The following is a 25,633-nucleotide window of genomic DNA, read 5'->3' as shown; positions in this document are numbered from 1 at the left end:
ACTATTTCTAATATAGACCTTATACTAGTTATCAGAAATAAGTTTTGTGTGTACAGTTTTTTTTATTTAGAAGCACATGGACATGGAAGTCCACATGTCAAAGTCTTAAAATTCAAGAGAGAATTGGACTATGGATTGATCAAGGGGGATCTTTCAAAGGGTAAACCTCAATATTAGAATTTCATCTAACAGGACAGGTAAAGTAGGAATAACAAGCCTCTATGATTTCTTTTTTTTTTTTTTAACTTAGGCTAATGAAGAAGGAAGTGTGCTAATATTGTTTGCGTTTCTTAAGAGTCACATACATTAAACTGAGTGTGGGAGGAAGGGGGAGGAGAGATAGCAAATTCAGTTAACTGGCTTACCTCAATTTCCTGATATGAGTTGTTGATCATGGCTATTAACATATTGAGAAGCACGACCACCATGGTAACATTATAGACACCGTAGAGCACATAGCCAATGTTCTCAATGAACTTGTGATTGTACTTCAGCACCACCGAGATCACTTCAGATAAGCCAAATATTGACCAGAATAATGTTTTGAAACTTTCTTCTACCCTATAAGCAAAATAAATCACTCTTTCACAAAGTTCTCGCCAATAGTGCATAATTTTTTAAAAGAAATGCAGCTAGTATAAGTAGAATGTTCAATATTACTAAAGCATAGTTCCATGTCACTTTACTGTTTAAAACTCTTCAGTGGTTTTCTCTTGTTTCTAGCTTGAAATACAGTATTGAACTTAAAACCCTTCACAGACTAGTTCCTGCCCAACTTTCTAGTCATTTTCTATTATTTCTTGTACTCTCCCTTCCAATCAAACTGGTCTAAAAGAACATTCTGTCTTGTCTCTGTGTCTTTTCACAGTCTTGCTCTTGTTCTTAATGCACTCCCTATTTATCTCTTGCCTTTTAGAATCTCCAATTTCCTTCAAAGCTCAACTATCATACCACTTCTTTTATGAAGTTTTCCTGATGAGACCCTGCCTTCACTTTTGCCAGATGTTCCTATTCTCTCTCTCTCTCTCTCTCTCTCTCTCTCTTTAAATAATTTTGTGTATATTTTGTATATACTTTGTATATATTTATCTGAGCGCATGTTGGAAATCTCAGTAGAATGTAAACTTACTTAGGCCAGGGACTTCTTTGTTTCTATCCTTGTATCTTTCAATGTCTTACCTTGTAGGTACTCAATGTTTGATAAAGTGAGTTAAATAGAAAATGCACTTCAGACTAGTCACTTAATTATCCTAGTTGTTAGCTTAAATATTGTGAAACTGTAACACACACAACTACCCAAGAACACTTTAAAAGAATAAAATACTGGAAGGTTGCACCTACTTGAGACATCTCATGTATCTTAACTTCTGCCTGTCACATAATTTTATTCTGCTTTAATTAATGTGTGATTTTAAAATGAATCTCTGATATGGAATTAGTTTATGGCATGTCATTTGTTCAGTGTACCCTCATACCAGGTGTTCTTAATTATTTTGTGTGTCATGGAACCCTTTGACAGTCTGATTGAAGTCTATAGACAACTTCTTAGGGTAAAGTTTTTAAATGCATAAAATTTTTAAAAATCACATTGTTTTAAAGGAAAACAATAATACTGAAATTCAGTTATTAAAATATGAAGTTATCAAGTTCATGGATCCCACCCAGGTTACTTTTAGACTTGCTTTAGAGCCTTTCTCCCTTGCTTGGCTATTCATTACAAAATGAAATGAAGCTTGGGCTATTAGACAGTCAAACTTGATACCCCAATCTTCCCAAACAAGACTAGATTATCAAGTATTCAATTATTGGATTTAATTCGTTTCCAATATCATAATGCAGCAGTATTCAAAACCTCCTATGACTCCCTTGAGAGTCCCTAAGGGGCCTTGGGCAAGTGACAACTTCTATGGGCCTCAGTTTATTCTTTCCTTTTTCCACCCTGCCCCCAAAATGGCATCATATCCCCACCCCCTCCCCACCTAACTCTTTGACTCCCTTTTATATTTTGTCTTACCCCATTGGAATGTGATTTTTTTTGAGGGTAGCCACCTTTAATATGTATTCCCACTCTTATCACAGTGCTTGGCACAGTCTTTCTCTGTCTGTCTACTCTGTAATTAGGACTAGATGGCTTCTCAAGTTCCTTTGCATTAGATTATGATTTTATGATCTTATCACTAAACCTTGTGCTGGGTAGAAAAGAAATTGTGATTAAAGAACAATTCCCTGACTTTTTTACAAGACCATCCATTAACTTTCCTACATATAAAATACAGAATTTGACAATTAATTAAAAAACCATGCATATGTATGTACCAGTAATTAGGAATGGTGTCACATTTGAAAGAATCTATGCTTTCCTTTGAGGAAAAAGATTACCACTCAATGGAAATGTGGTATATAGCTGGATTACCAGAGTTGGGATAATAATACTATTTCACATTTACATTATATCTTATAGTTTACAAAATATTGTCTTCATTAAAAGTCCTTGAAGTAGATAGGATAAGCATTATTTATGCCCCTTTTTTCAGATGAGGAAATCGTGCCTCTGAGGTAAAATTATGTGCCCAAGATCACACAATTGATAAGTGGCAGAAGAGGAGCTTTAAATCAAAGTTCATTGCATCAGTTGACCAATGCAATTAATACCTTATCCAGTTCATGACTTATTTACATCAGTGATATCAAACAAATAGAAATGTAGGCCACCAAACAATTCAAGGATTCCTTTAGCTCATATATCAACTTCTTTTTGAAATGTAATATTATCTGTATTTAATTGTATTTTTATTTATTTTGTTATATGTTTCCCAATTACATTTTAATCTGGTTCCATGCCTATAAGAGTTTTGGACCCCATGTGGTTATAATCTTTGATTAGAGATTTGATGTAGAGATCACCTAATTGGAACTTTGAGTTTTAAAAAATTAAGAAAATAAAAATGAGGGAAGTGAAATGATTCTAGGGCATACATGTAATAAACAAAATAACCAGAATTCAAACTCAGATTTTCTACCTCTGAAATCTAGTCCTCTTTCTACTCCAATCTATTTGATTGTCTGTCTCCAAGCATGTGAAGTTATAAGATGAAAACTAACACAGATAATACTGTCTCTGAATAATTATTTTAAAAAATTGATATTTGGAGTATTTATATATTCTTTTCTTCTTTTGCAAAAATTTTTCCTTCCTACATATTCACATATGTTTCAGACTAATATGAAGATGATCTTTCATTCTCTGAGCAAAATTAATTGAGGATATGAGAACTTCTCCATTTTTAAATTTGCTCTAGATAAATGTGGATATAAAGGACAATCTGTCTCAAATGGAATCATGCTGGGAAAGAAGTTCTTCTAGGTTTTTAACCTGGGGTTTTACAAGTCCTTTACAAAGGGCCTAAAAATTATATCTTTATTTTTCTCTATCTTTTAATTGAAATTTAACATTTCTTTCAAGTATTTGAAAACATTATTCTGAGAAGAGGTCCATAGACTTCACCAGACTGCCAGTATAGTACATGACATAAAAACCTTTGTGTTAGGCAATTAATTTCTGGAGGAAAGGATAATTTAGAGGATGGAAGAAGAAACTGATTATGGGGAAGGGCAAAACCTAGAAAAAATACAGCACAGAAAAGTGACTTTGGAAGGTATAGTCCAGAGTCTGGTGACTAAATGACTTAATTCATGTAGTACACCATAGGACTATGATTTAGATGACCATTCCTGAGAGGAAGCACCCCTGCCTGTCTTGGTGCCCTGGGGCAAAGTACCCTAGTTACATTATATCTTATAGTTTACAAAATATTTTCTTCATTAAAAGTCCTTGAAGTAGGTAGGATAAGCATTATTATCCCATATAGTAAGGAAAACTAGACTAAGATCAAATTATTTGCCACAGATACTCCTCCAAGTCAGTATTCTACACATAGCTAGTAAAGATTTAACAAAAATGTTTGTCTCACTTCTTTTTTTAATTTTTTTTTATTTATGGCAATGGGGCTGGATTTGAACTCAGGCCTCCTGACACCAGGGCTGGTGCTCTATCCACTACACCACCTAGCTGCCCCCTCACTTTTTTTTTTATTTTTAGGGTGTTTTGCAAGGCAATGGGGTTAAGTGGCTTGCCCAAGGCCACACAGCTAGGTAATTCTGAGGCCCAATTTGAACTCAGGTACTCCTGACTCCAGGGCTGGTGCTCTATCCACTGTGCCACCTAGCTGCCCCCTCACTTGTAAACCAAAAAAAAACCCCACCATAATTTTTAAAAAAGGAATATAATCAACAATGAAGCATTACTATCAATCTGAATTTTTATTAATGGAAATGAATGCAGATGTGACACATTTTCTTGCCCATCGGGTCCATGTTGTTATTCTATATTGATTTATAATCAGGATCTTTATTAAGATAAAATCCGGTCTCAGACACTTAATAATTACCTAGCTGTGTGGCCTTGGGCAAGCCACTTAACCCCGTTTGCCTTGCAAAAACCTAAAGAAAAAAAAAAAAAAAGATAATCTACTTCAAAAATCTAAATGGGTCAAAGTTTATGCCATTAAATCTTGTGCTTTCTGATAAGAGAGCAATGATGAAACCTTCATTTCTCACCTCAGTTTTATTTATGTCTGATCAAAAGGGAGCAATCAGTTGCCCTTATCCATGTAGAATCCTTTACTAGCCTTTCCTGGAACCTAGCTCTGTTTTATTTGTTTTTATTCTGAGTAACTTTTAATAAAAATAAGCCCAATCTGTTTCTGTTCTACAATTTATGGGTTGACCTCTGATTTGGAACTTTGTTTCATCCTTCTGGCAAATCTAATTATAAGATTTCCTGAATTACTTGTCTGACTATAAATATTGAGTTGAAAGAAATAGCTCTCTGCTCCAAAAATAAGGGAAGCTTCTCATTGCCATTGACCTTTTTCTAAGTCCAGCACAGCAAGATTCAATCTTTTCCCTTATTTTTTAAAATAGAGGATATAGAAATACCTTTTGACCATTAAAGGCCCCAATTCTAAAGAAAAAAAGCAATTGCTTTTTCTGGGATCCTCCAGTTTGTATAATAACCTTGTCAAATTCACCTTTCATTTCTTGATTTTTCTTTCCATTTAAATTCACAGATTATTTTTATAGGAAGGCACCAAAGCTTTGAGTGAATCATCTCAATAATTGATTTCTTTTAAAATTATTTCATTTTTAAAAATTGACATTTTATTTGATGCATTTGATTTTCATAGTTCTGAACAGATTATCCTGACTACCCACACAATGTACATTCCCCCATAATGAACAAAGTAATTAAGCCAAACCAATCTACACAACTTTTCTTTTCTCCCTGCAGGATATTCAATGTTCTGCCTCTACAGGCATCTACCTCTTCAAGGAAATGAAGGCATGCTTAATGCCTGATTTCTCTATGATTAGTTATGTCAGTTATTTGATGAATGTTTCAGTAATCAACATGTTAAAAAAAAGATTATAGGTCTTAGTGCTGGAAGGGAATCATCTAATCTAACTTCCTTATTTTATAGATAGGATTCTAAAGCCCAAAAGTCATGTAGTTAGTTAAGTGGTAGAGCTAGGATACAAATGGCATAACTGGTTGGTTATAGTGGACAGAGTGCTGGGACCTCAGACAATAGTTATCTGACCCTAGGCAAGTCACTTAACCCTGTATGCCTCAGGCTCCTAATCTGTAAAGTGATCTGGAGAAAAAGTAACAAGTCACTCCAGTTTCTTTGCCAGGAAAACACCAAATGGGGTCACTAAGAGTCAGACACAACTGAAATGATTGAACAACAACAAAAAAAGATAAAAATGAAACACTCTGTTCATACCACCAGCTTCTAGTGCAGTGCTTGGTTAATACTAAGTTGTTGGCAAATGTTTCTTGATTTATTGATTAATTTAGCCTGTTGTCTTTTACTGTATGGCCAAGCACAGAACTAAACAGAAGAAAAATAATTTTCTAGCAATAATCATCTACCTATACTAACATGATATTTAGGATGTGTTATGATTTGTATGTATATGTGTGTGCATGCATGTATTCATGCTATATATATTTATTGAGAATGAATAGCTCTTTCTTTTTAGGGGGATAGTGAGGGTGGATTCCAACTTCAAAGAGAAAAAAAAGATTATGAAACTGGGAAAACAGAGTTGGGATGGGATGGGGGCAGTGAGTGTCTCTAAAAACGACTTTTAAGGAAAGGTGATTTGATTTTAGGATTGTCATCCTAAATCCATGCTTGTCAGTAAGCTTTTTGGTATACCACTGAGGCTTCCACAATTAATATGAGATTGATATAGCAGACCTTTGCCCTGTTGTGTGTGTGTGTGTGTGTGTGTGTGTGTGTGTGTGTGTGTGTGTGTGTGTGTGTGTGACAAGCAGAAGAAAGGAAACACCGGTTTTCCTTTTAGCAAGGGAAGATGAAACTCTCATTCTAACCTGTAAATAGCTCTGGCTTTCAAAAAGATTGCTCAGCTTGGAAAGAAACTTAATAACACTGTTCAGATCCCAAGGACTCAGAAATGGGAAATTCACAGAAATGCTCCAGAGATCATGCCACCCTCTGAATGATTCTGCCCTCTTTACTTAACCCTGACAAGCATGCAGTCCTGGAGCTGTAGGACCCAGGGGCTCATGAGCAGGCAAGTCATTGAGGAAAGCATAAAGCAAAAGGGCATTTCAGATGCAATGCATTTTGCATCTGTCTGTGAAACTACGCGGTCTCATAAAATGTGACTGTTCAGCTGGTTGCAAGGTTAATCCAAGGTTTTCTTCTAACAGCTGTTGAAGTCCCTGACTTGAATTGTCCTATAATTCACCATCTTCTTATGAAACTAACTCATTGTAGACTAATCTGTTTTTGTTACTCTAGGTCTTTGGCAGTATTCTAGAACCCTTTTTTAGCTTGTCAAACCCTTGAAAAAATTTTTTTGCTCCTGAGGTATCTCTAAGCAGGAATGAACATTTGTATTAATAATGAGGAATCCCCTAATCAATCAACGTTATGAACTGACCAGAATTGTGGAAACCAGCTAAAACATGAAGATAGATCCTTTTTATTTTACTTTGTTTCAACAAGGAATGAAGAAACTCACTCTAGCCTTGCAAATAACTAGCTACAATTGCTACTCAGAAGCAACTCCATAAGAGGTAGCACTTGGACTGACTCAGGTATTTCTGACCAACGCTCTATCTACCATGTCCTACTACCATTCATGAATTTTTTATACCTTTAGCTTGAAAGTCATTTGCATTCTCTGGGCCATCATTTTCTGAATTGTAAAGTTATACTGACTGATAAATTTCTAAGGTGTCTTCCACTTTTGGGGTTTTTTTTTAAGTTTTTGCAAGGCAATAAGGTTAAGTGGCTTGCCCAAGGTCACACAGCTAGGTAATTATTAAGTGTCTGAGGCCAGATTTGAATTTAGTTACTCCTGACTCCAGAGCTGGTGCTCTATCCACTGAGCCACCTAGCTGCCCCATGTCTTCCACTTCTAAGGGTCTTTGACCTGAAATATCTAATGCTTTATAGTCAGAGCATAGTGATTAGCACAATACTCTGAAAGGCACTGTGGGAAGACAGAAAAGCTAATGCACTTTTGTGGGTCTATGAATTGTTCCAAATGTTTCAAAACAATTTGAGGATAACAGGTTCCTTTCCTTTATGCCTGCCTCTGGGAAGTGTTAGGGTAGGTAGGGATCTGGTAGAAACTTGAGCATCCATAGATATATACTCTGCCTGTTTCTGACTATGTAAAATTCATTGTTGGGTTGACTTCTATGTTGTTGGGCCAAAGGAAAATGGATGACATGAGATGCCATAACATGTTAAAAGAAGAGGTATTTTCTCCCTAGTAGATATGTTGGTGTCTGTACTCCAGGGAAAAAGATGGGATTTCAGCTAGGGGCAGAGACCTTGGCTTAATGGTGTCAGGGATTATTGTTCCCCATGTAAAGATTCAACTAATTGGCTTAATACCAGGGTCCCTAGTTATCTTTGACCCTCTTATATTTCCTTCCTTTGGCATCAATCCTATGACTATTGAAAGTCCTTGAAGGTTTTTGAGTGCAGGTAAGAAACAGCAATGGCTACTAGAACATTTGTGAATATAGCAGCAGTGCGAGAGAACTGAGCTGCAAGGAAAACAAATTGTGATCAGAGAGAAAGTACAGCCAGCTTTAGAGTTTGATTGAACTATATTGGGTTAAAACAAAAGATAACTCATTAACTGCCTTGGAAAGAAACTGTGTCTCAACTGATCAGCTCTTGACTATACTGGAGTACCTGAGTTCAAATTCAGCCTCAGACACTTAATAATTACCTAGCTGTGTGGCCTTGGGCAAGGCACTTTAACCCCATTGCTTTGCCAAAAAACAAAAAACAAAAACAAAAACCTAAAAAACAAACAAAAAAAAGAAGTTACAACATATTAAGAAAATAATAGAAAAGTTAAAAAGACTTTAAAGAAAAGACCAAGTGGATTGCTGATTGAATTGACCAGGCCAGATGACTATGGTTAGGCAGGAGACTGGAAGGTCAAAAGAGATTGAACCCCTTCCTCAATCTCCTTAAATGACCCAAGTCCCACATTGGAGGTTTTCCCTTTTGGGGAGCGGTCTCTTGGGTGTTTCTAGCACCTATGCTCCCTGGCTACCCCAGTGGACCATACAATCTAAATCAGGTTGAAGGTCAGGCCCTCAGGTGTGACTTAAATGATAAAGGAAGAAGGACGATTCCCTTAACAATGCAAACAAAAGATTTGCTGTTTGTCTCCAACTGATCTCTTCACTCCCATGCCCTTGTTTCTCTGCATCAAGAATAGGTGTGGAATGAATTATATACAATTATTTATGGCCAATAGATTCTTTTATTTTGCTTACTGTATCCTTTTTTGTTAACAGGAAAATTCTGCTTAGATAGGGCTATGTATATGGCTGGGGATAGTCACTGGAGAATGATAGAAGTAAAAATCCTAGAATCAGCAAACATTTTTTTAAAAAGATAATCATTATGACTTTTCTTTCTCTTATTTGAAAAAAAAGTTCAATACTTGGTTCTGATTTGTCTAGCAGAAAGCAGAAGGGAAATTGTGCTAACTAGGTTTAGCCTGTATAGTGTGACTTTAATTATGAAATACTTCAAAGTAAGATAGAGGAACAACATTATAAACAAGCATTAACAAGATGTGTTTGGACCAATTTTTATGAAAATTGCTACCTCAGACTCTCAGAATTATTTTAAAATGTAATCCATTTTACAATTTAGCTCAATTATCTAAATAAATATGTATGTAGAAGCTAAAATTAAGAAATATGGAGTTGTCCAAGGAGACTTTCTCTAATGTTGAGAAAATTGCTATAGCTTGGCTATAGAAATGATGCTTTTGGCATTCTAAGTTCAGACAGATTTAACTGAAATGATTGTGTGAGACTTGAGTCATAGTTTCTTGTTTATTTGCCCGAGAAGGGGGCAACAGTAATAATAATAATAATAATAATAATAATAATAATAATAATAATAATAATAACAACTAGCATTTATGTATCAATTTAACATCAAGATATAATCTCATCTGATAGTATAACATATAGAACATTGTCCTTGGTATCAGAAAGATTTAAACTTGAATTTTGCATCTGACTTACTTTGTGACTATAGGAAAGGAAATTCCCCTCCCTGAACCTCAGTTATCACCCTTATTAAATGGAAATGGTAATATCTGCAGTATTTAATTTGTAGAGTTGTTTTGAGGCTACTTTTCACACTCGGAGCTTTCAGCACCATGATTTGATGGATCTAAGTCATTGAATAAGTAATTTTATTTCAGTAGTTAGGTAGTAAGGGTTGTCTAATAAAATGGAGACAAAAAGGATTTGGAAGATGTGGACATGATTAACTTCTTTTTAACAGCATGCTACTTCAGTTACTCCTTTTGCTCTTAGTTTAATACTGAACAGAGCACCCATTGAAAAGTCTTTTCATCTCAGTTCATTGTGTTATAGTGAGGCTCTTTTATACAGTGCTTCTTTCCCTATGACACAGATTTAATCTTCAACACAAGAAGTTTGGGGAGGTATTGATTTCCTTGACATCAGTTTCTTCTTTTTTCCCAATTAATCTTTCACAGAGCTACCAAACTGATATTTCTAAAGTATAGGTCTGATTATTTCAATACCCTGCTCAGGAAGTTTCAAGGATTCCCTACTGATAATAGGATAAAGTATAAATTTCTCTGCCTGACCTTCTTAAGCCCTTCTTAATTTGACTCTAAACTGTCATCACAAGCTAATTGTATATTATATACTCAGTATTCCAGTCAAACTGACTTACTTAACTCCTCTCCATATGTGCCATTCAGGCTCAGATAAATAGTCCAACTTATGCATAAAGTGTAGAATTCCCAACATAATATACCTAATACATGTTTGTCAATCTTCTGCTTGAAGATCTCCAAGAAAGGAGAAACTGACTACTTTTTAAGCCCATTCCATTTTTTATTTGCCCTAATTATTATGAAGTTTTCCCTGACATCAACACCGATTCCATCTGATTGTCTCTGATGTCTGAAATGCTCCCTGCCTTCCCCTCTACTTCTAATTCCTAACTCTCTTCATGATTCAGTTCAGAGGCCATCTCCTATAAAGTCTTCTTTTGATAATTCTGGTTGATAGAGCTCTCTCCCTGCTGTTAAAATTCTTTGTATTTGCTCCATATGTGTTTTGTATATAAAATATATCCTTTTGTTTGTGTTGCTTCCCCAGGCAGAAGTGAAGGTCACTGAGAGAAGGAACTGCCTTTATTTCTGTCTTTTTATTTCCAGAATCTAACAGGACTGGCCTTCAATAAATGCTTGTTGGATACAATTAATTAATTTTAAAAACCCCCGAAACTTCTACACAGTACTGGATGTAAGAATACTGGAAACATTGCCTCAGGATTGGTACAGAACCTTGATCTTTAGGGTTCTTTATAAAGAAAGTAGCAAAGTCATTAATGAGCCCTGAGGAAAGAACAAAGTGAATCCTAAGATAGTGATCAACAGACCTTTATTTTTTTTGTTAAACATTCAAGCTGAAATGAATTAAATGATAGAATTTGGATCTGAAACAAAAGACAAATAGCTCATAGAAAAGTCTGAGCAAAAGCTTGTTGTCCTTATTTTCATTTTATAACTAAGGACTTTCCCAGTGCTTTTGGTCATTAGCAGAAAAATATCCATGAAGGTACTATACAGCAGTATAAATGATATGTCTTCTTTCTAGCTATTCAGTAGGATTGCACAGAAATCTGGAAATTATCTTCCTAATTCTGAGTCTCAAATTGGAAGCCAGGAAATCTGATTTGATTGTATATGGGTTATTATCCCGAGGGCATGGATACATGACTGGACCAACTGAGGCAAAAAGAAGATAGGTAGTCTGCTCCATAGCAAATGTCACTATTTGGTTATCTTGGATAAATTTAAGAATATTAGCTCCTAATTCCCATTTCAGTCAATCTGTAAATTGGTCAAAAACAATGATTAGGAACATTTTATATTTTAATCACTGACTAAGGTTTGGGAATATAAAGAAAAGTAACATAGTCTTTGGCCTTAAGTAGCTCACAGTCTAATGGGGAGACAATGTGCAAAACAGCTATGTACAAACAGGTTATTTATAAGATAAACTGGAAATGATAAACAGGTGGAATTAGGATTTAAGGGGGGAGGATGGGAGAGGCTTCCTTTGGAAAGTGCTGGGAGAATTGGGATTTGAAAGAAATCAGGGAAAATGGTAAGTGGGGATGGGTAAGGAGAACATTCCAGACATGGGGACAATACTGAAAATGTCTGGAATAGGATGATAGCAATGTCAGAGAAAAGAAGGGAGGATGTTCAAGAAATGTTACTAATGTAAAATTAATGGACCTTGGCAGCAGATTGGCTTTGGAGGAGGGGGAGATGAGAGAGAAATTCAGGATAACATCTTGGCTGTGAGTCTGGGCAACTGACTGGGAGTAGGTACCCTTAATAACAATAGAGAAATTAGGAAGAAGAAAATATTTTAGAAAATAAAATAATGAGTTCAATTTTGAACTGTGGAGTTTAAGATGCTGATGGGATATTTATCTTTTAGATGTGAGGGTCAGATAAATAGATTTAAAAATCATTAGTATAGAGATATTAATTGAATTCTTGGGACTTTGTAAGACTACTAAGTGAAATAGTATATAGAGAGATAGAAGATGGTCCAGAGCAAAACCCTGAGGAACACTCACAGAAGGTATGACCTGGGTGAGGATCCAGCAAAGGAGCCTGGAAAAGAGTACTTAGAAAGATAGGAGAACCAGGGGGACAGTAGTATCACGGGAACTAAAAAGAAAATATCAAGGAGATAGTGTGATATCCAATGTCAAAGGTTGTAGAGCACTACCAAAGGATGAAAATTGAAAAAAAAGGCCTTTGACTAATTGATTGGTAGTAATTTTGAAGAGTACAGTTTTAGTTAAATAAGGATGGAAGCTAAATGAGGAACTTTAGAGAGTTAAGAAGAAAGTGATAGGAAAGGAAGCAGTTACAAAAAGGAAGGGAAATATGGGGTGATGGCTAAGAAAGATGAATGGATGAAGTGAAGACTTTTTGAGCATTGGGGAGACAGGCAAATTTGTAGACAGCAGAGAAGCAATGGCTAGATAAGGAGAGGTTGAAGAGAAGTGAATTAGTGGGAATGATAGAGGGGACAGTCTGCTGGAGACAATCAGATAAAATAGAATCAATTATACATGTTCAGTAGTTTTCTTTGGTAAAGAGAAGAGTTATTTCAATATGCAAAAAGTAATGAAGGCAGAAACTGTAGAAGAAGAAACATGAGAATTGGAGAAGAGAAGAGAAGATGAACTTCTCAGTGAATGTCTCAAATTTTTTAGTGAGGAAATGTTCTCAGTAGAGAATGACAGCTATGAGAGATTTGGAAAAATTGTGGTGGTGAGTGGGATAATGTGTCAATTAGAGAAGTGTAAAAAAGATTACTTTCCTGAAGTAGGGAATAGTTGAGATTATATGACTTAAATTTGTAATGGATGCAATGTGACATTGGAGTAGATGGGTTGAAAGGTAGAAGAATAAAAGAGTAGGCAGTGAGGACTTTGAATAAAGTCTACTGGGGACTCTAGATTACTGGAATAGGAAGATCAGGTGGGTGATTATCATTGCTTAATTCCTAGGGAACTGATGGCATGCTCTTAGAATGTTAAGTAGACCAAGGCGAGTCATTGAAATAACATTTTTCTCCTTTTCCCACAGATAGGAATGGTGAAGAAGAGTCACCAGCAAATGGGAAGATGCCAGGACAAGTGACTGACACTCAATGGAATCTTTTGGAAATCTGCATAAAGAGAGAGAAAAGAAAAGGGCCAGGCTAAAGCCCTGGAAAATATTCACAGGACAGGAGATAGATGTTGATACAGCAAAGCAAACCAAGAAGGAAAATAAAGGATCTGAAATTTTGAGATGGAAGGGAACTCAGAATATTTAGTCCAAGACCCTCATTTTAAGGATTCAGAGAGGTTAGGTTATTTGCTAGGGTCATATTAGAGAAGGGATTTGAATCTACATCTTTCTGATTTCAATGTCACTATACCATCCATATATACCAGGTTCCTTCACTAAACAACCAGGAAAGAAGAAAAGTCCTTATTTATGTCCTATTCAATTTCACTGATGATAGTTTAGGAAATATTTTCTTCTTTAAAAAGACAGTAGTAAATTAGTGAAGTGTAAGAAGGCCCTGGGGATAGAGATTTGGAATATCATATGTTGTTACTATTCATGAATATTGATAATCACATTTCAAATTAAATTTCACTTGTGAACCTGGGAATTCCCACACACTTCTAGATTTATAAGTACCCTGCCTTTGAGTTCATGTATCAAATAAACATGAGAATATATAAATAAAAATAATTAGTATGGGTATCATGTCTGCTGTAACATGCCTAATTATTCATCTAGAGTACATTGGGGAAGTAACTCAATTTTTCTATCTTGTGTTAGATGGTACTTAAAAATGAAAAATCAACCCATTAGTAGATATTCTCAAGAGGATTTACAGAAAGTTATGGACAAGAATTCACAAGATGAGAAGGCAGGGAGAGTTTGTTATCTATACTTATAGAGGAGATAGTTCCTTTGCTGAATATTATGAAAATATTCAAATAAGTCAACATGAGTCATTTACCTTCCAGTAAATAATAAGCTCCCTAAGAGTTGGAACCATAGGTTTTTTTGTCCTTGACACTCTTGGACCCCAGAGATTCATATCGATGCACATAATATAAATTTGAATTGAATTTTAAATTTAAATGTCTGGATTATTTGGTCTATGGGCTAGATTATTGAAGTTTTTGTTACTTGTATTTGTCTTTCTCCCTGCCAGAATTCACTTAAATTTTCTTTGCCTCAGTTTCTTTATTGCTCTGTAATGGGGGATTAAGGATTAGTTTGCTATAGGCAGTGAAATGGCTTCAGTGTTTCACTGCATAAAACTCTGGAAGATTAAAAAAGAACTGCATGAGTCTTCAAGAGATTAACCAGTTCTTTGCAGGTTGGAACCATGGGCTATTTGTCCTTAACACCTTGGATTTGAGCTTAAAAAAGAAGTCTAATGGTGACTAGGCAACCTGCATTGAGTCAAGTAGCATCATTGCAATGTCTTCCTTCACACAGGTTCAAAGGGAATCCCTTTGGCAATAACTAGAGTGTAGGTCAACGTATTCAGAAAAGACTATCAACTCCCAGGAGATAGAGAAGAAGATATTGCCTCTGTCATACTGTAATAGAAAAGCAGGTACATTATTCCATATTATACAAACTATCTTGGGTCACTCAACTCTATCTGAAAAGGGAATATTAGATCTCCAATAAGCAACACTACAAAGAAAGTTGAGCTCTTAAACCCATGCTCTTAAGAAGAAAGGCATATGACAATGATCAATGTTGGAAGGGATGTGGGAAATCTGGGACACTAATACATTGTTGTTGGAGCTGTAATCTCATCCAATCTTTCTGGAAAGCAATTTGGAATTATACCCAAAAGGCAACAAAACTGTGCATGCCCTTTGATCCAGCAATACCACTACTGGGTCTATACCCTGACGAGATTATGAAAAAAGGGTAAAAAAATCATTTGTACAAAAATATTCATAGCAGCCCTGTTTATGGTGGCAAAGAATTGGAAACTGAGTGAATTGGAGAATGACTTAATAACCTGTGCTATATGTATGTGATGGAACACTATTAGAAACCAGGAGGTATGGGAATTCAGGGAAGCCTGGAAGGATTTGCACGAACTGATATTGAGCAAGATAAGCAGAACCAAAAGAACATTGTACACCTTAACAGCAACATGGGGGTGATGATCAACCTTGAAGGATTTGCTCATTCCATCAGTGCAACAATTAGGTACAATTTTGGTATATCTGTGATGGAGACTATCTGTATCCAGAGAAAGAATTGTAGAATTTGAATAAAGACCAAAGATTGTTACCTTTAACTTAAAAAAACACAAACTACTATCTTATTATGTAAATTTTGCTATCACTTATACTTTATTTGTTTCCCTTAAGGATATGGTTTCTCTCTCAACAAGTTCAACTTAGATCAATGTATACTATGGAAACAATGTAAAGACTAACAGACTGCCTTCTGTGGTGGGGGGCAGGGTAGGGGGAGGGAAGCAAGATTAGGGGAGAAAATTGTAAAATTCAAAATAAATAAATAAATTTTAAAAACTAAGCTCTTTCCCAGATCACAAAAAAAGAAGAAAGGCATATGTTACAAATATTAAGGCTATACATTGGTATTCTTATTACATAGTACTTAGAGTTGGAAGGAAACCTTAAAAAAGCAATGTAGGAAGGGCCAAAATGGTGGAATAGAAGGAAATAGGCAAACTCACCTCTATCCCACCAATAAACAATTTGCTTACTATATATAACTCATTTCTTTGTACCTCCTAAATGGTAAATACAGTGAATACCCTAAAAGATAGAGATGAAGGACTTTGGGTAAAAGAAAAGCATCAAGGGGAAAAAAGGCTACCTGAATCATAAGTCTGTTGGAGAATATTAAAGAAAGGGAGATGAGGAGAGTCCTTACTGGTACTCTCCTACAATCTCCTCATTTATCTTGGGTTACAATTCCCTGTTAAGCTCCACAGACTAAATGTTTTTCTCCTTGATGGAGAAAATAGAAGCTAAATAGTTTCATTTTCTCACTATGTTCTGTTATCACCCATTGGAGCAATAATTGGCTCTTTCCTAGTCATGTTCTTTTCCTTACAGTCAACATAGCTAAGGAAATCTTTCTATGTGTTAATGGGGTTGACCTCACGATTAATTGAAAGACTTAACTGAATTGTAGTTTTAGCCTCTCCGATATTATTTTACCAAAACATTGCTATTCTTTTGAATTAATAACTTTGTAACCTAAGTAAGTTAGTTACAACTGAAATAGTGATACTAAAAAATGATAAAAAGAATTCTTCCTCTCTCCTCTCTCTCTCTCTCTCAAGGAAAAGTCTCCATTAAATGAGATGAGGTCAATCTCAGATTTAACTGTGGATTAAAAGAAAGGGTTTTCCTCATCCAAAGTAAAAGGTTTATCTAAGGCTAATGACATCAAAGGAGAATTTTTTTGTCCACGTGAGGAAAAAGGCATGTGTCAAAACCCTAACTCAAGGAAAGGGGGGAATCTAACCTAAATATGATTACCAGGCAAAAAAATGTCCTTAACCTGATTTTATCTCCTGAAAGGTTTTAGAAACCAACTCCTAAAGCCTCCGCAACAAAAATGAATAAACAAACCACAAAATAAAAACTTTTATGAAGTCAAGCATGACCAAAGTACAAACCAAGAAGAACAAAATAACTCCAAATACTTGCAATTAAAATCCTCAAAAAACAAAAACAAAAACAACTTGCCTGAAAAACAATTATGAAGAAATGATCCAAAAGAATAAAAGAGTTATAAAACAAATGTGAGCTATGAAGAAATGACTTGGAAAAAAAGGATAAATAACTTAGCAGAAGAGGTATTTTTCTTTTTTAAAAAAAAGAAAAAGAAACCAGATCAATGATTTGGAAATACAATAAAATGTATTGAAAAGAACAAATTAAAATCCCTAAATTGTTAAACACCACATTTAAAATCTCCCAAATCAAATTAGAGATTAATGAAATTGAAAAGAAAGGATCATTCAGCTAATAAATAAAATTAATTCTGGGGAAAAATCTATAAAATGGATAAACTATTTGACAATTTGATTAAAAAGAAGAAAATCAAATTACCAGTACCAAAAAGGAAGATTTACAACAAATGAATAAGAAATAAAGGAAACTATTAAAACCCTTTTGTCCAAGTTGAAAATTTAAGTGGAAAAAAATTTACAAAAATATAAAATGTCCCATATTAATAGAAGAGGAAATAGAGAATTTAAACAATGCAGTTTCAGAGGAGGAAATTGAATAAGCCATGAATAAACTTCCAAAAAATCTCCAGAACCAGATACACTTATATAAGAATCTCCTCAAACATTCAAAGAACTATTAATTCATGTTAATTCTAATTAATCCATACAATTTTTAATCATTTCAATTAAAACACTGGGAAAAAAACACAAAAGAAGGATTTCTATCAGATTTCTCCTGTGGCATTAATAATGATTTTGATATATAAACCAGTGAAAGCTATAATAGAAAAAGAAATCTGAATAATATCCCTAATGAAAATATATGCAGGGGAGGCTAGGTGGTGCAGTGGATAAAGCACTGGCCCTGGAGTCAGGAGTTACCTGGGTTCAAATCCAGTCTCAGACACTTAATAATTACCTAGCTGTGTGGCCTTGGGCAAGCCACTTAACCCCATTTGCTTTACAAAAACCTAAAAAAAATATTAAGAAAACATATACAGAAATTTTAAATAAATTATTAGCAAAAGGATAAAAAAATTGCAAAGATTATTCACACTTAACCGGTTTGATTTTATACTAGGATTTCAGGGTTGGTTTAATATTAGGAAAACTATAAACTCAACCATATTAATAATAAAATGAACAAAAATGTCATATCAATAGATATAGAAAAATTTTTAACTAAAAACATTTTTTGTTAAAATCATTAGAAAAAGGAATAAATGGGGGCAGCTAGGTGGTGCAGTGGCTAGAGCACCGTCCCTGGAGTCAGGAGTACCTGAGTTCAAATCCGGCCTTAGACACTTAATAATTACCTAGCTGTGTGGCCTTGGGCAAGCCACTTAACCCCATTGCCTATCAAAAACCTTTAAAAAAAAGAAAGAAAAAGGAATAAATGATCCTACCCTAAAATTTTATATATATATATATATATATATATACATATATACACAATCTGGAACCAAGAGTTATCATTATCTGTAACAGAGATTAAAAAATACTTTCTAATAAATTCAGTAAATGAGAAATTAACAGCTAGAAGATAAGAAATAATATAATAGCTAAAAGATAAGAAAAAGAAATTGAAGGAATAAGCAGAGGTAAAGAAGAAGCAAAATATCACTTTTTTGTATATGATATGATAGTGTCCTTTAAAAAACCCTAAAAACTCAACTAAAATTAAGTGAAATAATAATTTCAATAAACTTACAGAATATAAAATAAATCTACTGAAATCATCAGCATTTCTATATAATGCTGATAAAATTCAGCAAGACAGAAAAAGATATAAATTACTTGGCTTCTATCTACCTGAATACTCACAAAAATTACATAAATACAATTACAAATCATCATTTACAGAAGTATATTGCTAATTAGTAGGAGGCAATCTGATAAAGTTATTACAAAAATTAAAAAAAAACCCTGAGAAAATTAGATTTAGACAAATATGTTACACCCTATATCAAAATATGATGTGATCTAAATATAAAGGGTCTTATTAAATACTAATTATAGAAACACACAAGAATATGCCATATCAGAAGAAAAGCTTATGAAAAGCAAGGATTAGAAGGGATAACAGAAGATAAAATGGATAATGTTGATTACATAAAATGTAAAAGTTTTTGTACAAATCCATAAAGCTAAGATTAAATAAGAAACAATTAGCTGAGGGGAAATTTTACAGTAAATTTTTTTTCTGTAAAGATTTAGTTTCCAAGATATGTAAGGAACCAAATCAAATTTGAAATAATGCATGTTGCTCCCCAACTGATAAATGATTTAAGAATATGAACAGATCCAAGGGGGGGGACCTATAGCAACAACTTTATGAAAAAAAAAATTATTCCAATATATAACTAATTAGAGATGTTAGATTTAAAGCAATTCTGGGATTTTATTTCACAAAGATCAGATTGTTAAAGATGATAAAAAAGGAAAAGGATAAATTTTGGAGGGGCTGGAATTATACAAAAAAAAATGACTGCTGCTAGGCCTATACCCCCAAAATATCAAAAAATAAATAAAGAAGCACTATACTAGGAGTAGGCTAGGCATTAGTAGATAAATAACACCAAGTGAAGAGGCTTAAAGACCTATTATAATAGAAGAGAAGAAGGGAGGGTGTGAACACTGAGTAAATTTACTCAATAGATTTGTGCCAGAGAGGGAATAACATATGTTCCCTACTGGGTTTAAAAATTTATCCTTTCCTAAAGGGAAGTGGAGAGGGGAGGAAAGAAAGTTGAAGAATGGACTGATAAATGGAAGGCAGAGTAAAGTTAAAATTTAAAAGGAAAATTAAAGAGAAAGGGAGCAAAACATTGATGAAGAGAAATAAGAAAAAAAGGAAAAAGTATAAGCAGGGTAAGACACTATGGGGGGAAATACAGAATTAGTAATCTTAACTGTAAATGTGAATGGGATGAACTCTCCCATAAAATAGAAGCAGATAGCAGAATAGATTAAAAATCAGAATCCTAGTCCCTGAGTTCAAATTCAGCCTCAGACACTTAATAATTACCTAGCTGTGTGTCCTTGGACAAGCTACTTAACCCCATTTGCCTTGCAAAAACCTAAAAAAAAAAAACCAAACAGAATCCTACAATATGTTGTTTACAAGAAACACATTTGAAACAGAGAAATACACATAGGGTAAAGGTAAAAAGCCTGGAGGAAAATATATGATGTTTCAGTAGAAGTAAAAAAAAAAAATCAGGGGTAGTGATATTGATTTTAGACAAAGCAAAAGCAAAAATAGATCTCATTTAAAGGGATAAGGAAGGGAACTACTTCTTCTTAAAAGGCACAATAGGCATGAAGTTATATTATTATTAAACATATATGTACTCCTGACTCCAGGACCGGTGCTCTATCTACTGCGCCACCTAGCCATCCTTATTAAACATATATGTGCCTAGTGATATAGCATCCAGATTTTTAGAGGAGAAGCTGAATGAATTACAAGAAGAAAGAGATAGCAAAACTTTAATAATGAAGGACTTTAACCTCCCTTTTTTCAGAATTAGATAAATCTAGTCACAAAATAAACAAGAAGAAAGTTAAGAAGGTGAATAAAATCTTAGAAAATTTAGGCATGATAGATTTCTGGAGAAAACTGAATGGGAATAGTAAAGATATACCTTTTTTTCTGCAGAAAATGGCACCTATACCAAAATTAACCATGTACTAGAGCATAAAAATCTTACTATTAAATGCAGAAGGGCAGAAATAATAAATGCATACTTTTCAGATCAAGATGAAATAAAAATTGTAATAAAGGGTCATGGAAAGATAAGCCAAAAATTAACTGGAAACTAAATTACCTAATTTTAAAGAATGAGTGAATCAACAACTGTCATTTTTATTATATTAGCTTGGCCTAACCATGAGCAATTGTTATTTTTCTAAATGTTTAGTTCTGACTTTATTTGTGTAAAAAGTTTATTGTCATTGTGTTCATAAAGTTTCTGGGTTTGTCTTGGGAGGTGGATTCTTCAAGTATTTTATATTGACTGCAATACTTTAAAATGGAATGTCTCTTTCTATTTCTTGAGCTTGGACTTTGATGCTTATATATAGAAATGCTGATGGTTTATGTAGCTTTAATTTATATCCTTCTACTTCACTGAAGTGGTTAATAGTTTCACTTAGTTTTTAAGATGATTTTCTAGGGCTCTCTAAATATACTGTCATATCATTTGCAGAGTGAAAATTTTGCTTCCTTATTGTTAATTCTCATTTCTTCAATTTCTTTTTCTTCTCTTATTGCTCAAGTTAACATTTCTAATACTATATTGAATAATAATGGTGATAATGGGCATCTTTGTTTCACTCTAGTGAAATGCTCATAGTTTATCCCCATTACATATAATCTGTGTTTGTACTTTCAGATGAGGTCACTGTTAGTTTAGCTTAATTGTTCTACTTTTTATGAGATTTCTTGCAGAATTGGGAATAATTGTACTTTTTTTTTGTTTGTTTTTTAGGTTTTTGTAAGGCAAACGGGGTTAAGTGGCTTGCCCAAGGCCACACAGCTAGGTAATTATTAAGTGTCTGAGACCAGATTTGAACCCAGGTACTCCTGACTCCAGGGCCTGTGCTTTATCCACTACACCATCTAGCTGCCCCCCCCACTTATGTTTTCAATGTAAACAAATGTTTTCAATTTAAAAACAAAATTTCAATAAAACTTTGAAAACAGAAAAAGAAAGCCTCAAATGTTAATTTAGTCTATTATGGTAGATACTTTCAAGGGCATGTGGGGTGGAATAGGGAAAGCACAGGGAAAGAATTATGTCAACATTGAGATTTTTTTTTAAGAAGGAAGAATAAGGGAGGCTAGGTGGCACAGTGAATAGAGAACCGGCCTTGGAGTCAGGAGTACCTGGTTTCAAATCTGACCTCAGAAACTTGATAATTACCTAGTCGTGTGGCCTTGGGCAAGCCACTGAACCCCATTGCCTTGAAAAATATATAAAAAAAGGAAGAATAAGAATTCTATAATACTTCCCCGGAGAGAATCATAACCTCTTCACTGTGAGAAAATCACTGCAAATTTAGTTCCATATATAGGTCAATTCAAAGTCTCTTCCTAGAAAACAGGATTCAACTAAACTGTTCTACTCACTACCAAGAGTGTTGCTAAGAAAAGGTAACATGAGGTTAATCTAAGTTGTTTATGTATTTCTCAATGTAGGATTTTATATATATATATATATAATATATAATAGTACATTTAAATTATATATATATATATGTAAAACAATTACATTTCTCTATTTTCTATAACAGTGTTGAAAAATATACTCTTTAGAATGTGACTTATTTATTTTTTTGAAAGGAAGAGGGGCTAACTATTTTGGAGTTCACATCAGTGCAATTCAATTCAAGCAACTAAATACCAGCTAAGTCCTTATCCTATGATAAATACTGAGGATTTCGAACTAGATATAATGCACAAATCACTCTCATGAAGTTTACAATCCAATGAGGAGGAGGAGAGGGATCATCCAGATGAAAAAGGAGCTGAAGGAAATAACATGACATACTGGAAGAGCACTAGATTCTTTATGAGACAGTTTCCCCCTCAGTTTTTGTTTTTTGTTTTTCCCATGTGTTTCCTCATCAGTAAAATGAGGGAGCTGAGTTAAATAGCCTCTCAGGTCCTTCCAGTTCCTAGATTCAATGATCCCATGTTCACAAATAACTATGGTACAAAGTATTGAAAGATGAATAAAATGGAGAGGTTCAGGAAGAGTGATGTGAGAAACAGGAGGGAGAGAGCTTTTATCTGGGGTTATATCAATGCATCAAAAATTCCATGTCAGAGAAGGAAGGGAGAAATTTGAACAGACAGAGTCAGAAATACAGTGAGGGAGAAGAATGAAAGAATTTTATTCTAGAGATGGGGAAATAACTGGAGCAAAGGCACAGAAATAGAGAGGAGAAAAAGAATGAAATAATAATAGCTAACATTTACATAGCACATTGCTAAACACTTTGTAGTTATTATTTCATTTTATTCTTACAGCAAGCCTGGGAAGGAGGTGCTCTTATTATTCTCATTTTATTGCTAAAGGAAACTGGGCAAATAGAGGTTAATTAACTTGCCCTGGATCACAGCTAGTAAGTGTCTGAGATCAGTGATCTGAGATCTGTCCTGACTCTGTCCACTGTACCACCTAACTGTTCATTATAGACTAGAACACATATACTGCACTGTGTTGCAGACTTGAGAGATAGTAACAAAAATGTTGTTATCCCTTCATATCATAAGGGTAAGGGGCAAGGCATCCTCTTGATTTGGAAAATCTACTTAAAATTTTTGGCTCTCCCTTTTTATCAGAGAAGTAGTCTGAATTATTTTACAATCAAAAGATAAAACATGTTGATATTATATAGTACCATACATATATTTTATGCATTTCTGAGTTTCTCAACTTTTTCTGTGTCATTTTCTATACTCTACAAATCATCTATTCCTTCTGCAAAATTTCCCCCACATTCTCATTCAGTTTCTTTTACTGACCTATGATGTATCAAAATCATGATGAGGAAAGTGGTTATGTGGAGGGGATAACTTTAATCCTTGTTCTCTAGAAGTTCATGTTTGAATGGGGGAGACAGCCCATTATTATACAGAGAAGATCAGAAGTAATCTTAGACAGAAAGCACTAGAAGTTGGGGAAACTGAGGAAGGCTGCTACAAAAAGTGGGATTTATATAAAAGGTAGAATTTGATTGAGCCTTGAAGAAAGTTGGGAATTTTAACAAGTAGAGATGAGGGGCGACTAGGTGGCGCAGTGGATAGAGCTCTGGCCCTGGAGTCAGGAGTACTTGAGTTCAAATCAGGCCTCAGACACTTAATAATTACCTAGCTGTGTGGCCTTGGGCAAGCCACTTAACCCCATTTGTCTTGCAAAAAAAAAAACCCTAAAAAAAAGAAGTAGAGATGAGTAAGCAGAGTATTCTAAGTATGGATTTGGTCAATGAAAAACCAAGGGATGGATGACTGACTATGACTGAAACCTAGAATCTGTGGGGAAATCTAATATAAGAAAATGAAAAAGTAGTAAGGGGCTGGGTTGAGAAGGGCTGTACATTTCATTATTTGATCCTGGAGGTAAAGGGAAGCCGCTAAAGTTTCTTGTGTGTGTGTGTGTGTGTGTGTGTGTGTGTGTGTGTGTGTGTGTGTGTATGTGTGTGTGTATGCTTTAGGAAAATCATTTTGTTAACTGAGGGGAAGATCGATTGTAATAGGGAGAATGTTGAAGAAAACAATAATACAACAGTTTATGTGAGTGGTGATGAAGGCTGAAGTAGGGGAAAAGTTGTGGCTGGAGTGGAAGGGACATATATGAAAGATGTTGGGAATATTTGGCAAAATTTGGATATGTGATCTGAGAGCGAGAGAGAGCGAGAGCGAGAGCGAGAGCGAGAGAGAGAGAGAGAGAGAGAGAGAGAGAGAAATGGAAAATGACACCAAAGTTTAGAGTTTAGATGACCAGGAGGATGTTGGTGACCTCATAAGGAAAATGGGGAAAAGATAATGAGTTCAGATTCAAGCATGGTGTCCTACTTATCATCTCCCAATTTACTTCTCAGCCTTTGCCTATCTACTAGCTTCTTCCCTATTAGGTACAGACATGCCTAAATTTTCTCCATGATAAAAAAATAAACAAACTTCATCTGACTCTATCATCCTTTCAAGTTATTATACTATTTCTCTTTCCATTCCCCCACACCCCCTTTTCAGCCAGACTCTCAAGGTCTCACAGATAGTAATCATCAGAAACTGGATTTGAACCAAGGTCAGCACTTTTGCCATATTTTCTTGGTATTAAAACAAAGACTATTATAAAGATATATACCAGTTTATGAGTCACCCTTATGTCCTAATCTTAAGACATACCACAGCACACAAAAGGGTCAACTAAAATTAGCAAGTTCTTCCAAGAATGCTAACTACCTTTGATTGGTCCCTCTCCCTGAGAGGGCACTTTTTATAAATAGAACAAAGCTGAAATCCTTTCCAAATACACTAATCTAGGGTAAGTAAATTTCTAGGGGCTTTTGTATATACCAGTAAGTAAGAAGCCAAACAAATAATAGTTATACCTATTGATTTATTGATCACTCTGACTGCTCTTGTCTACGTGAACCCTTCTCCAGCCAGGAAGGAGTTAAAAAATTGTCAGTTTGTTTCACCTTGTATACTTTCAATTAATATTTCTGAGACTGAGTTTCCTAATTTTTAAAATGAGGCAATAGGATTTCTATGACTTCTGATTTCTAGACGTCCTGCTCTAGGTCAATGTATTTCTGATTTTACTACAGAAGTAAATAGGAAAATGAGATTTGCTTTACTTCTTATTCATACACTCTGTGTTTCACCCAAACTAGACTACTAATCGTTCTCTCTCCTTCATGCATTGGCTCAAACCACTCCCCTTTCTTGGAACACAATCTTTCCTCATTAACATTTCTAGGAATCATTGTTTTCCTTCAAGGCTTAACTCAGGTCCACATCCTTTATGTATCCTTTCCTGTTGTACAGTTTAAGAGATGGTTAGAAGTTCAATAGATTAAAGGCAGGGAAGTAGAAGAAGAGATTTGGAGTAGAGAGTATAGACTTTTTAAATGTGTGAAAGGTTTCAT

At 34.7% G+C, this 25,633-nt stretch overlaps 1 protein-coding gene across 1 annotated transcript in view; it reads right to left on the bottom strand.

The window, feature by feature from the left end:
- TRPC7 (transient receptor potential cation channel subfamily C member 7) overlaps positions 1-25,633 on the bottom strand; it is a 280,328-nt gene that overhangs the window by 22,159 nt on the left and 232,536 nt on the right. Inside the window, exon 8 of the mRNA XM_074209695.1 lies at positions 366-561. Coding sequence (XP_074065796.1) covers positions 366-561 — 196 coding nt within the window. The remainder of the gene's footprint in view (positions 1-365; positions 562-25,633) is intronic.

Source organism: Macrotis lagotis, chromosome 1, assembly GCF_037893015.1.
Source record: "Macrotis lagotis isolate mMagLag1 chromosome 1, bilby.v1.9.chrom.fasta, whole genome shotgun sequence".
Taxonomy (NCBI): domain Eukaryota; kingdom Metazoa; phylum Chordata; class Mammalia; order Peramelemorphia; family Peramelidae; genus Macrotis; species Macrotis lagotis.
This window is presented reverse-complemented; position numbering and strand designations above follow the sequence as displayed.